This window comes from Squalius cephalus, assembly GCF_949319135.1.
Source record: "Squalius cephalus genome assembly, chromosome: 6".
In the NCBI taxonomy this organism is placed as follows: domain Eukaryota; kingdom Metazoa; phylum Chordata; class Actinopteri; order Cypriniformes; family Leuciscidae; genus Squalius; species Squalius cephalus.
In genome coordinates, this window is record NC_137127.1 from 43,181,015 (window position 1) to 43,193,706 (window position 12,692).

The window sequence follows — 12,692 nt, forward strand, 5'->3', positions numbered from 1 at the left end:
TACTAACTCAGGAATTACGCAAAAAGTCAGATTTTTTTTTAAACATTTTTTTATTCATTGCGGACACATAATAGTTTCCATAATAACAATATAGCTTCCATAATAGTTTTATACCAAAATGGGTAAGTTTACAGCACGGGTTAAGAACTGGTACCATCTCTAAAATTAGGTCCTTCCTGATGATATAATTGCTACATCTGAAAATGAAGGTCATCATTTATTTTGATTCTTCTGTGCCTACAACTTACTAATTATTCGACAGTTATCTTACTATTGTCTTTAATAGACAAATGCTTTCTTACAAAAGTTTGATGAGCCTTAGCTTAATATTTTCTAATTATAAATAAGAAATTATCAGGGTAAATAATTGTCACGCCTGCCAGCCGGAGGACACTCCTCCCTAGTCCTTTGCCATTCCATCATGAACTACATTTCCCATAAACCTTTGCCTGGACTCATTTTCGTGTGATTACATCCACCAGTGTGTCATTAACCTGTTAATGTCTGTGTATAAGCCCTGTGTTTTCTCACACTCTTGTGAAGTTTTGCTAGTGTCACAATGCATTTCTGAGCGCTCTCTCTTGTTTCTCTTGTCATGGTTTATAGTTTGATCTTCTCCCCGTTTCCCTGGATTTCCCTGTTTGCCTGTGTCTTGGACTGTCATTTATCTGAGCTGCTTAGCGCGCTCATGCCTTTACACGAATCTCACTGAAAATAATGAAAGAGTCCAAGTGAATTCAGAAATCTAGGTGAAATCTAGGAGAATCCAGGAAAACGGGCAGAAGATCAAGAACATAAACCATAGCTGTGTTTCCACCACAAGAACTTCCCCAGGAACTAGGGACTTTGGGGTGGTTCTCCGTGTGTTTACACCACAGGAACCAGGGTCTAAAGGAAGTTCCGGGTAAATATTTCCCCCTCCGAAAGTCCCTTCTCGCGAGATAGTACTTTTTCAAAGTTCAGGAACTTTCAGGGGTGGGACTTGGAAGTTTGTGAGCATTTTATTTTGTAGCCATATTAGAGTTTAAAGGAACAGTATGTAAGATTGTGGCCAAAACTGGTACTGCAATCACTTTCAAATTACTGTAGAGCGGTGTATCCCCTCCCCCTCCCCCTCCCCCTCCCCCTCCCCCTGACTCGAGGTTGCCAGCTAGGCTGCAGGATCCAGCAGGAACGTAGGCTGCTACAAGGAGCTTCCAATGGCAAGAGACGAGTCCTACACAATTCCTTACCTTTTCAATTCGATGACGCACCTCCTCCATATGCGCTAACGTAACGTTACTTTGCACGAACATGCATAACTTTGTTCGACTGTCATGAACATTTGAAATGTCCAGTTAGCCAAACATAGATGAATCTTACCTGTCCAGGAGAAAATTAGCAACATTGGCGTCTGTCTTCAAATTCTTCTCTGTTTTCAGCCGTCTCCATCTTTCAAAGGCATCTCCTATACAAATCCTTGTTTTATTTCGGACTTTGTCACGACGTATTTCGGATTCATAACGAGGTCTTTTATGTTTCGTAACGTTAGACATTTTTTATCCGTAGTTGCAGCTGTGGTAACTAGAGCAGAGCTGGCAACCCGGATGCTGAAACACTACTGACTTCGTGATTGGTAGATAGGTGGAGGGAGGCGCATCAGGCCAAAACACAACATGATAATATCAACATCAGTTGAGGGCTGCAACTTCACTTTTAAATGACAATATCCTGGCCGGACTACTGTTGTCAGTGATATAAGTATTTGAAATGAACATGATTTCTTAATGTCTAGTGACATATCAGGGCCATTTTATGATTAATTGAAATATATTTCTTACATATGGTTCCTTTAAGGTTTTTACAAAAAGAATTCTGAATGTCTCAGAAATACTGTCAATACTGAACATGCTGATTGGTTGAGTTCATGCTGCATTTTGATTGGTTGAAAAAAGTTCCTGGGACAAATTGTTTCGGGTAATTTCGGTGGACACGCGGCTCATGACAAGGGAAACAAGAAAGCGCGCTCAGAAATGCAGTGTGACATTAGTAAGACTTTGCAAAGATGCAGGGCTTATATACACAGACATTAATTATAGGTCAAAACTGAATCTCTCAATTTTTATTAGACTGCAGTCACTGAAATGGATGCCTGTCGGTCAGAAGCCCACCTACCCTGCGTTTTTCAGGGGAACCCTGGTAGTGGATCAGCCCACAGATACTTTTGTGAAGCTGCCGGTGAGTCTACAGCTTCATTAGAACAGCCTTAGAACATATATAAGACGGCACAAATCTTGTTGTTCTGGACTGTTGGCAGAATTGGAGTAAAGGAGTGGTTTTTGTGAACGGGCAAAATCTTGGACGCCACTGGTCGGTTGGTCCTCAGAAAGCCCTCTATCTCCCCGGTCCCTGGCTCAAGAGTGGAGATAATGAGGTGACTGGCTGTGTGTAAATATAGGTGTCACTGTGGTGAAGTATAGCAAAAGCCATAAACTGGTTCTGGAAAATTTATTTTGCATGCAGCAATAATAAAATCTTTAAATCTATGAAATGTAATACATATCAATCTTATCTATCTTCTTCTCTCTCTAGATTGTTGTTTTTGAGGAACTCAAAGCTGCGGAAACAATCCATTTTGCTGAAAATCCAGAATATAGCAAGACAGTCGAAGTATCTACACAACTGTTTTGCACCCTTCTTTGAAACACACCTGCAGTTTTACAATGTATCTCAGGCTAACATCCATCAAAACAGCAGATCTGAACATAAATTACAAGGGTTTCTCCAGTAAGGGCTAGCGCAGCTGCACTTCCGGCGGCGTCTCCCTCAGCCAGGACTTTCTCTGGCACCTGCGCTGTTTATAACACCCTGCCGCTGACCAGTTACATAATTCAGCGTAATATTTTTACTGTAAAAACTACATTTGAAAAAAGAAATAGCATAGGATCTATTGCCCATTTGTATATAGCAGCCTATGCACGATTAATTATTAACAGATTGGATCGTGACAAGGACACGACCTTATTCCTACGATTCCGCTGTCTATTAAACCTTTTAATCACGATCACATCCGAATATTTAAACATGCTTTCGCGCGCTGGTCGTGTCCTTGTCCTCATGTAAACTATATATCTGAAACAACTTCACAAACAGTGTTTTCAACCTCAATGTATTGCAATTTCGGAGTTGCAAACATCAAAAAATAACAAAAGTACTGGGGTAAAAAGTTTATAATCCGGATATGAACACTGATATTGCAGCATATATATGTTTTATTTGCTACTGTAAACAAATGCCTCATTTTATCTGATTAAATTATTATATTATATTTGCTACATTGCTACATATCCTGGTTATGAACGCATTAATGACGTTTATAAAAAAAAATGTATTTGCTGTCTGTGGTGATGGGAGGGGAAGAGCTGAGGTTCTGTTGGAAGAAGTGGGTGGAGCCGGAGCGACATTCTGGGTTGAATTTGACAACAAAGAGAAAAGAGGTGTAAAACATCAAAATGGCTGGGCCTAGAGACTTTGTATTGGTTTCTATAATTAGGGGTACACAAGTCTCCATGAAGCACATGTTAATTTCAGGATTTCCTTTGTTTTTTGGTGATAAAAAATCATGGATCATCTGGATGATCAGACATATTGAATAGCAAATACAAAAAAAAACCCCACTCGCTTTGAGATCCTCAGGTGTTTCCTCAGGCATTCTTGTGGCTGGATCTAAATGGTCTGTAGTTCTGTCTGTAGTAACTTGTAAGTTAATGAATAGCTCAACAACACTAACTCAATGGAAGTATTGTAATGCCTCGCTTTAATTTGTTTTTCTAGGCAGTTTAAGTGAAGGTCATCACAGGCTTCTGCGTCGTCTTCAGAAAAGGCTTGCGGAGAAGTTCCAAGTCGTATGTTCAGGTTACAGCCTGGCTTTAGGACCAAATGCTGCTTCTCTGCTGGAGGATGCTGGGCCTGGGGAGAAACCAGAGGACCATGAAGAAGATGATTATGAGAGTTCAGATGACAGTGATTTTGAAGCAGTGTAAATGAGTGGTTCTCAACAAGTGTGATGCACTTAAACTGCATGTCAATTCTGAGTGGACTGCAGGTGTGTTTCAAGGAAACCAAAAAACTTTAAGTGTAATGGATGTCTGATACAGTGCTTTTATTTTGGATTTATATTACATTTGGATTATACATTTTGGAAATATATTATTTATTTTTACTGTTGTTTCCTGCAGTGTGTAAGCAACATTAGCTATATAGATGGATAGGAAACTTTTTTTTTTATGTGATTTTTTTTATGTGATCAATAAACATCTGAAAAATAAAAAAAAAGTTCCATCTTTTGTCCATGTTCTTCTCTTTTTTATTGTTAAATGTTTCTTGTGCAGTTGTGTGTTTTTATTATTATATATATATATATATATATATATATATATATATATATGTATATAATTGTTGTTATTATTAGATTATATATAATATATATATTTAACAATAAAAAAGAGAATGACAGGGACAAAAGATAATGTATTATTTTTCAGATAATGTTTATTGCACATATATTTTGATAATTGTATGTTAATTCCTAAATATAAAACAATATACATTCAGACACAGTCAATAATACGAATCTAATGTTGCATTTGTAGCGAGATACCAGCGGTCACGTGACAAAAGAACGAAGGACTCAGACCCGAAAGACTCAAGGGGGTAATCTTTCAGAAAAAACTGAAGCTTCCCCAGGGGCCGCCATTAATTAGCAGACCATCACCTGCTGTTAGCATTTCATTGACTCCAATTCATTTTGGCGTCACTTTGACAGCGAATAACTTTACATCTGAGGCATTTAAAGACTCCATTTGTCCATTATTTATTTCTACAGAAACATGGAAATGTATAAAAGGCTCCATTACCTTGTATCTTACATTATGGCCCCGTAGAAGCAGTTTTTGTAAAAATAGGCTAACGATTGCGTCATAACCACGTGACTCTCTGTCGCACAGTAGAGAGATTACCATATGGACAGGAGGAGAAGCTCGCGGGCAATCGGGGGGACGTTGAGGCAAAATGACAAAATAATTAATCAGAATACTTAGCAAAAGTTGCTCCTGCTCCTAGCTCATGGACACCTTCTACTCACGCTCTCCGTCTCTGCAAGTTTCGGAAGGGAATGATTCAGATTTCTCTTGGCACAGCTACTAGAAGACAGACAGGTTGCTCACGTCACATCTACGTCTTCAAGCTCAGTTTGAGTCTGCGCAGTACGCTCAGCCATCAGGGAGTGAGTGCTTCTAATTGACTTTACTTTTCTCCGTTGAATCCAATGGGGTCTCTGTTTCCATTTCTTTTACTGTCTATGGAAAGACCGAAAGACTCAGGAAAATTACCGCTCCACTTCACATTGTCCAATGAAATTTGAACTTCTTGTGCCAGATAACGATTGGTCGGTGTATTATACATGACAAACAGGCTTCAATTAATTATGTAATATTTTAAAATATGTGATATGTGGATTCGACACACAACCTTTTATTATTGGAAAAAAAAAGTTTTAAAAATTGTTTGGTTTATTTTTTTCCTGCCGTCGAGCCATATACTCACTGAAATAACTATAATTGGCTCGAGAGCATCGGTTCCCGAGCAGACTGTAGGATACCAATTACACTAGTGCATTTTCATTTTAAAACGCATAACTTTAGCTACTACGGTTGTCTACCGTCCAACACCGGAGTTTTAGACCCTCGAAAACGGACACTGACCCCATCAATCAAGACCGAAGCAAGACACACGCAATTAGACGCAACCCATAGCAACGCGTTATAGCAACGACACCTCAGACTGACAGAATTTTTTTTTAATCTACTTGTGATCTAATTTTAAAAGCTAGATGGCAGTCTTGTATCATCTGCACACTAACATGGCTTTAAAAAAAAAAAAAAAAAGTCTCAACAGCATGTGTGTATATCTGCAAATATTTCTGTAAATGTGACCAATCTGAAGAATTTTCTACAATTTTAACTATTTTAGTATTATGGCAAAGCATACTTAAGATGAGACTGCTTTTCAATATACCCAACCGTGTGTAGTTAGCCTGGCAAGCCAGACCTACATCAAGATGTTAGGTCTGGCAACTCACCATTGTCAGGGCTCAATCCGAGGGGCGGGATAAACGGTTGTCTTTCAAATTCGCTTTGCATGCAATAGGACAGCGCTACAACCAACCAGAGCGTTTTCCCAACAGTGGCGCTAGTTGATGATAGATTCAACTTTTGCCGTATCTGGCCGGCAAAACTGGCAGTTTGGGTGTGTGGTTTTGTGAATTGTGTTAAGTATTTTGATAAAACCAGCCTAGTTTGCAAAATTTAGTGTTAGCAATTGAAAAACACTGTAAACAACAAGAATTTAACATTCAGTCAAATGGCATATGCAAACAGGCTTACCAAAGACAAAGTTATCTGGTCGGAAGACCTGCCCAAATAGTCCAGATCTCACCGAATCCATGGTTAAAGTTAGATCGGTAGTTGCTCATCTTATCCGAAGTTATTTTTCTCTAGAAAAGCATAGTTAAACATAAATATTCAATTATAATTATACACATGACAACTAGACAACAAACAAACTATGCCCCTCGTTACAAGCCTTTATTGGCCTAACGTCGACGTAATCAATACCCTTAACTGTTACTCACTTTGGCACCGATTTGGTTTCCACATTGACCAGCTTGCAGGTGAACAATTTCTCTAATATGAAAACAGGCTTACCTAGACAAAGTTATCTGGTCAGAAGACCTGCCCAAATGGTCCAGATCTCACCGAATCTATGGTTCCAGGATCCAGGTCGACAAGAACAGCACGAGGAACATACTTTCCACCGGTCGTAGTAAAGCGCACATTTCCACTCTTAAATGTAAAACTTTGAATGACATTTTTTTATGTTTTAATACATTGCAAATGCAAACTGACCAGTGGCTTCATTGCATTACACATTAATCCACTCCAACTGCAGATCACTGTCCCCATGGTTTTATAAACATTTCTGGGAGCATATCAAATCACTTTTATTTGAAACACTTAAAGAAGCTTTAAACAACCAATCACTTCCACAGACGTTGAGGCAAGGTGTAATTGTTCTCATTCCAAAACCAAACAAAGATCCCAAAGTCTTAGACAATTGGAGACCGATAACACTATTAGATAATGATTATAAATTGCTAACACACATATTTTCAAATCATCTTAAAGAGGGTCTTCCTCAAATAATAAGTGACACCCAATCAGGATTTATGAGAGGTAGATCAATACACAATAATGTTCGCCTTGTCCTTGATTTACTTGAGTATAATGAGCATATAAAGGACGATGGCTTTATCCTTTTTTGGATTTTTATAAGGCGTTTGACACGGTAGAACACCCTTTTATTTTTAAGGCTCTGGAACTCTGTGGTTTTGGGGGAAAATTTAGAAACACTATAAAATGTTTTTATAACGACACCAACCGCTCAATATCTCTCTCAGGTGGCACTACGCCTCGCTTCACTATCAACAGAGGTATAAAACAAGGCTGCCCCATCTCACCCTCACTCTTCATAGTTGCAGCTAAAATGTTGTCAATCCTCATCAAAAATTCAGATATTGAACAGTTAAATGTCTTTGATAACCAAATAGTTATAAGTCAGCTGGCTGACGACACCACTTTGTTTCTTAAAAATGTTGAGCAGGTCCAAAGGCTACTGCAACTATAGACTTATTCTCAAAAGCTTCTGGGTTACAACTGAACCTGAAAAAGTGTGAGTTGTTATCTATACATGACTGCCACCTTGAGGCAGCATTATGGTATCCCTATTAAAACTGCAGTCAAATACTTGGGTATACATATAACCAAAGATACTATTGAGTAAAACATTAAATGTATGGAACAAAATGGATGATGAATGTAAATCAAGATTAGACAGATGGTTAAATAGAGATCTTTCTCTGTTTGGTCGCATATAACCTAAATGGAAAGCCTTTCAAGGTGTATTTTCCCAGCCTTTTCTCTGTCTATCCCCAACAAAGCGGCTAAAACCATCAATACATTAAACTTTGATTACATCTGGAAAAGAAAACCCCATTATCTGAAAAAAGCGACTATAGTGAAAGACTATGAAGATGGTGGGCTACAAGCCATAGACTTTGATTGTATAAATGGAACCTTAAAGACTAAATGGTTAAGATGCTTTCTAGCAAACAGTAATAGCTTCTGGTATTGTGTCTCCATGGAATTGTTTACAAAAATTGGAGGTATTGATTTACTTTTACGCTGTGATTTTGATGTTCCAAAACTTCCTGTAAAACTGTCTGCATTTCATTCTCAAGTTCTGTTATATTGGAAACTATTGTACAAACACAATTTTACTCCCCATGATGCACCCATCTGGAATTGCAGATTCATTCTCTTTAGAAATAAGTCCCTGTATTTCAATGAATGGATGGAAAACAACATTTGGTCTGTCACACATCTACTGGACAGTTATGGCAATGTTTTATCTTTTGAAGATTTTGGTACAAAATTAAATTTTCAGTGCAATTGTGGCAAGACTCCAGTGGAGGGTGACTCACTATTAAATTAATCCGACTAAGCCACCCTGGTGGAGAGCCAGGGAAATAACTAATGACACACAGGTAAGTTTTACCATTTGAAGACAGAGATGACGTGAGACGTGAGGAAGAATACAAAAATACTCGTTATTATAAAATCAACAGCGTCAATAAAATTCTCGCTCTCAGGAATTTCCCAACATGACAAAAATAAATCTCCAGGGCCAGGCATACACACTAAAAAAATATGTGGATTCAGATCACTAATTGAGAGACATTTCGCATTGTTTTGTTTAAAACTGCAAGAAAAGCACATCCTCCCCAAAACTGTTCGGCATACTATTACTCGTGAAGTGAAAATACTCATTGAACTTTTTAATGAACAGTCTAGGGACCTTCTACACTCCTGTCTAGAAGAAACAAATATCAATATTGACAATCATTCTAACTTTTTATGTTGTTGTGTCAGACTATCAGTTTGAGAGATACTGTATTAGCGAGTTTGGGTTAATTGAACCAGTCGAGTATTTACTCGGATATGACTCAACAGGAAGAAAAGAGACTTTCCAGTATATTCCCATTTTGGAAGTTTTAAAAAATATTCTGAAAAGATATGATGTTTTTCATTATGTTGTGGAAAACCCAGTTTTTGATGGAGAAACACTTAAAGACTTCACAGATGGATTAATTTTTCAGCAGCATCCCTTTTTGGATGGTTCTGAGACACAGCTGAGGCTCCAGTTATATACTGATGAATTTGAAATTGTAAATTGTTTAGGATCCAAAAGGCAAATCCACAAAATTTTAAGTGTCTACTTTGTTCTTGGAAATATTCCTCTGAAGTATCGTTCCAGTCTTCAAAATATACATGTGGCTGTACTTGTCAGAAACCGATTGCTTCAGAAGTATGGTTATGAGCAAACTTTGCATCCTCTTCTTCATGACCTTTGTGAACTTCAGTGCCGTGGTGTATCAGTTGACATTGAAGACCAGTCCTGCGTTTTCAAAGGCTCCGTGATTTCCATTTGTGCTGACAATTTATCAGCCAATTCCTTGGCTGGCTTCAATACTTGCTTTAGTCAAGGACGGATCTGTCGTTTCTGTCTGTGCCATCACCGTGACATTGGTAACAAAACTGAGGAAAGTGAGTGTATTCTCCGGACTCCTGACACACACCGTAGACATTTACAAGTGTCAGATGGTAAATCCTTGTATGGTGTTACTGGACGCTGCCCTTTTGATAAACTGCCTCATTTTGAGGTTACTGAATCCTTTCCGCCTGCATGATATTCTTGAAGGGGTCATCCCACAGGTTCTGAAATTAGTCTTGCTGAAGCTTACCCGTGAAAGGCTGGTAACACTGGAACAGTTTAATAAACAGCTACAACAGTTCCCCTTTGGACAAAACGATATCACTCACAGGCCTGTTTTGCTGAAGCCATCTGCTCTGCTGCAAGGTGTCATCCCAGGAAAAGCTGTTGAAAAACTAACCCTTTTCCGACTCTTACCTTTTTTGATTGGAAACTTCATCCCTCAGGAAGATCTATATGTGACATAGTACTGGCACCTGTGATCAAAACAAGTTGGCTGAGTCCATTATCTGTTCTTTCTGAAGAGTTTTCAGAAGCTTTTCCCTGACAACTTCACTCCAAAGATTCACTTTCTGGTTCACTATCCTCGATTAATCAAACAGCACGGTCCACTGAGAGCACATTGGTGTCTCAGGTATGAGGCCAAACACCTGTACTTTAAGCGCCTTTCATCGATTGTAAACAATTACCAGAATATTGCAAAGACTCTGGCAAAGCGCTATCAAATGCGCCAGTGTTGGGAAGCACAATCAACTGGAAACCATGGCTCGGAAGATGTCCCGTACTCTTTAATAGAGATACCTTTGAATGCACTACCCTCTCAGCTTAGAGAGATTATTGCCGAGGACACTCTGTAAGAGTGAGACACTCTGTAAAACCAAACAAGTGATATATGACAGAGTCAAATACACCACTGGAGACTTCTTGATCCTTGACCTTGTGCATGCTGAGGAAATCCCAGTTTTTTTGAAAGTTTTACATAATTGTTAAGTACCACAGTCAGTGGAAATTGTGCGGAAGTCTCTACAAAACTTGGTGCTTCTCTGAGCATCTGCATGCCTACAGTGTCCAGTCAACAACTCAGTGGGTGGCCATTACACCTGGGGAGGAAACTGACTTCCATGCCCTTGACGCATACACGGATCAAGAAGACGACCTGTTCATCACACTGCTTCATCGGCCTGTGAGATATACTAAGTTATTTGCAACTTCAAATTGATTTAAGTTTAGGCTAATGAGTTGCTTGATTTCAGTGATGAACAGAATCGGAATCTTGGTGTTAGCGATGCAATGTGCCAGTCAAGCTTTAATTTGTAATTAACCAATACCACTCAACCTATTTTACCAATGCTCTCCTGAAAGGAGATTAGCATTTGCTAAGCTACAACATCATTAATTTAGCTCTGACTACTGCAATTGATCAACAGAATACAAATTTATCACAATATTTTGTCACTCCCTGGAATGTAGCTTTGCCAATCACAATGCAAGGTCTTATTGATAAATTCATAACAATGCTTGCTATTTGTTGAACCCCTCCTTAATTAAATGCTTTCTCATTTCCAGAACATGAGATAGATGGAGCCACTCTTGCTATTATCTCAGAGAGGATGTCTGAGAGGCTCATTCCGGTTATTCGCAAGCAGAGTCTGTTTCTGGCCCAGTTGGATAAACTTAAAAGCACACCAATGACCAGGTAATCAGTATCCCATATGCCAAAACACAGCACTGTGCCCACTCTGTTACATTGTAGTTCACCAGTGTTTTACTGCTAATTTGCTAATTTGATTCTCTTATTGAGTTTCCCTTTTCTTCCTCCAATTTTTTCTCTGTAGAGAGAACCCTCCAAGAAACAACGATAACTCCAGCCAAGCACAGTCCGTTCCAGATACCTCTTTAGTGATTCCAACAGTGCTGAGGATGGCCATAGACAGAAGAGATTCTGATCTGAAGAGTGCAAGTAAAACAAAACTACGAAATCTATTGATCCATACTCTTTTTGACCACCTCAGTAAGAAAACAATGTAAGTTGCTGCTACTTGTGCCTTTCTAGCTTGATTAATGCTTGATTAATTGCACTGCAACCAATACAATACATCCAATACATGATTATTGCCAGACGTACATAACCAAGAGGGTCATATGTAACTATGGTTGGGTACCAAAAACGCGGTGCCAATAGGGAACCGGTTCCGACATAAACGGTAGTAACAAGACCGAACAAGAACGAAAATTTCGGTGCCTGATTTTTTTTTTTTTTTAAATACCGAGTAGGTACTGGTATCGGATAAAACCCAACCGATACCCAACCCTATTTGTAACAAATAGTAAAAATGGTGGTGGTCCAGTCGTGCATAGACAAAATTTAGTGTGAAAACATACAAACGCTATTTGTGTAATTTTTAATATGTTTTCGTAAATAAATTGACCTGAAATTTCGTTAAAGCCCCTATTCTGTGTTAGTGTGGGTATTGGAAGGCATTAATTTTGTGTATGGATGGTTTGAGATATTTTCCGGGAAACTGAAATTTATTACATATATTTTTTTAGTTAACAAGTTTTGACTTGTCTGGCTCCTGAACAGTTTAATTAAAAAATTTTGGGGGGGCAGCCATTGTTACAGCCTTATTAAAAGACTGCTATACATGTGTGTAACGTCTGGCTGGTAGTTGAAGGCACAAGATGAAGATGAGGGTTAAACGCAATCTTTACTGATCAAGCAACTAACATTAACGAGAACTGACAAGGGACTGACAGAACAGGGAGTATAAATTCACAGGATGAAATGAGGGAACTAACCAGACACAAGTGGAGGAAGATGAACTAATCAGCGACTAACGAGAACATGTGCAGACTAGACAGAACATAATTGTGACAATGTGCCGCTACCCTTAGAATTTTCAGTGTGTAGTTGCTATGGCTAGTATAGTTACTAACACCAGTATGCTTTTCTCTTTCAGGTACCCAACTCATCTTCAGTACATTGAACTTCTGTCAAATGTAACAATGGACCACCCATTCCTTAGGGAAAGTATTGGGTCTGG

General features: G+C 38.7%; 1 protein-coding gene and 1 long non-coding RNA gene across 2 annotated transcripts in view; both read left to right on the forward strand.

Moving 5' to 3' along the window:
• The window catches only part of LOC307159898 (beta-galactosidase-1-like protein 2), a 9,800-nt gene extending 6,955 nt beyond the window's left edge, over positions 1-2,845 (forward strand). The window contains exons 11-13 of the mRNA XM_079873596.1: positions 2,019-2,217; positions 2,297-2,413; positions 2,572-2,845. Coding sequence (XP_079729722.1) covers positions 2,019-2,217; positions 2,297-2,413; positions 2,572-2,682 — 427 coding nt within the window. The 3' untranslated portion in view covers positions 2,683-2,845. The remainder of the gene's footprint in view (positions 1-2,018; positions 2,218-2,296; positions 2,414-2,571) is intronic.
• A 7,934-nt stretch (positions 2,846-10,779) lies between these two features.
• LOC307160850 lies at positions 10,780-11,558 on the forward strand. Its single transcript, XR_013821650.1, has 3 exons — positions 10,780-10,831; positions 11,215-11,344; positions 11,484-11,558. It is a non-coding gene; the product is annotated as an uncharacterized lncRNA (long non-coding RNA).
• The last annotated feature ends 1,134 nt before the right edge of the window (positions 11,559-12,692 follow it).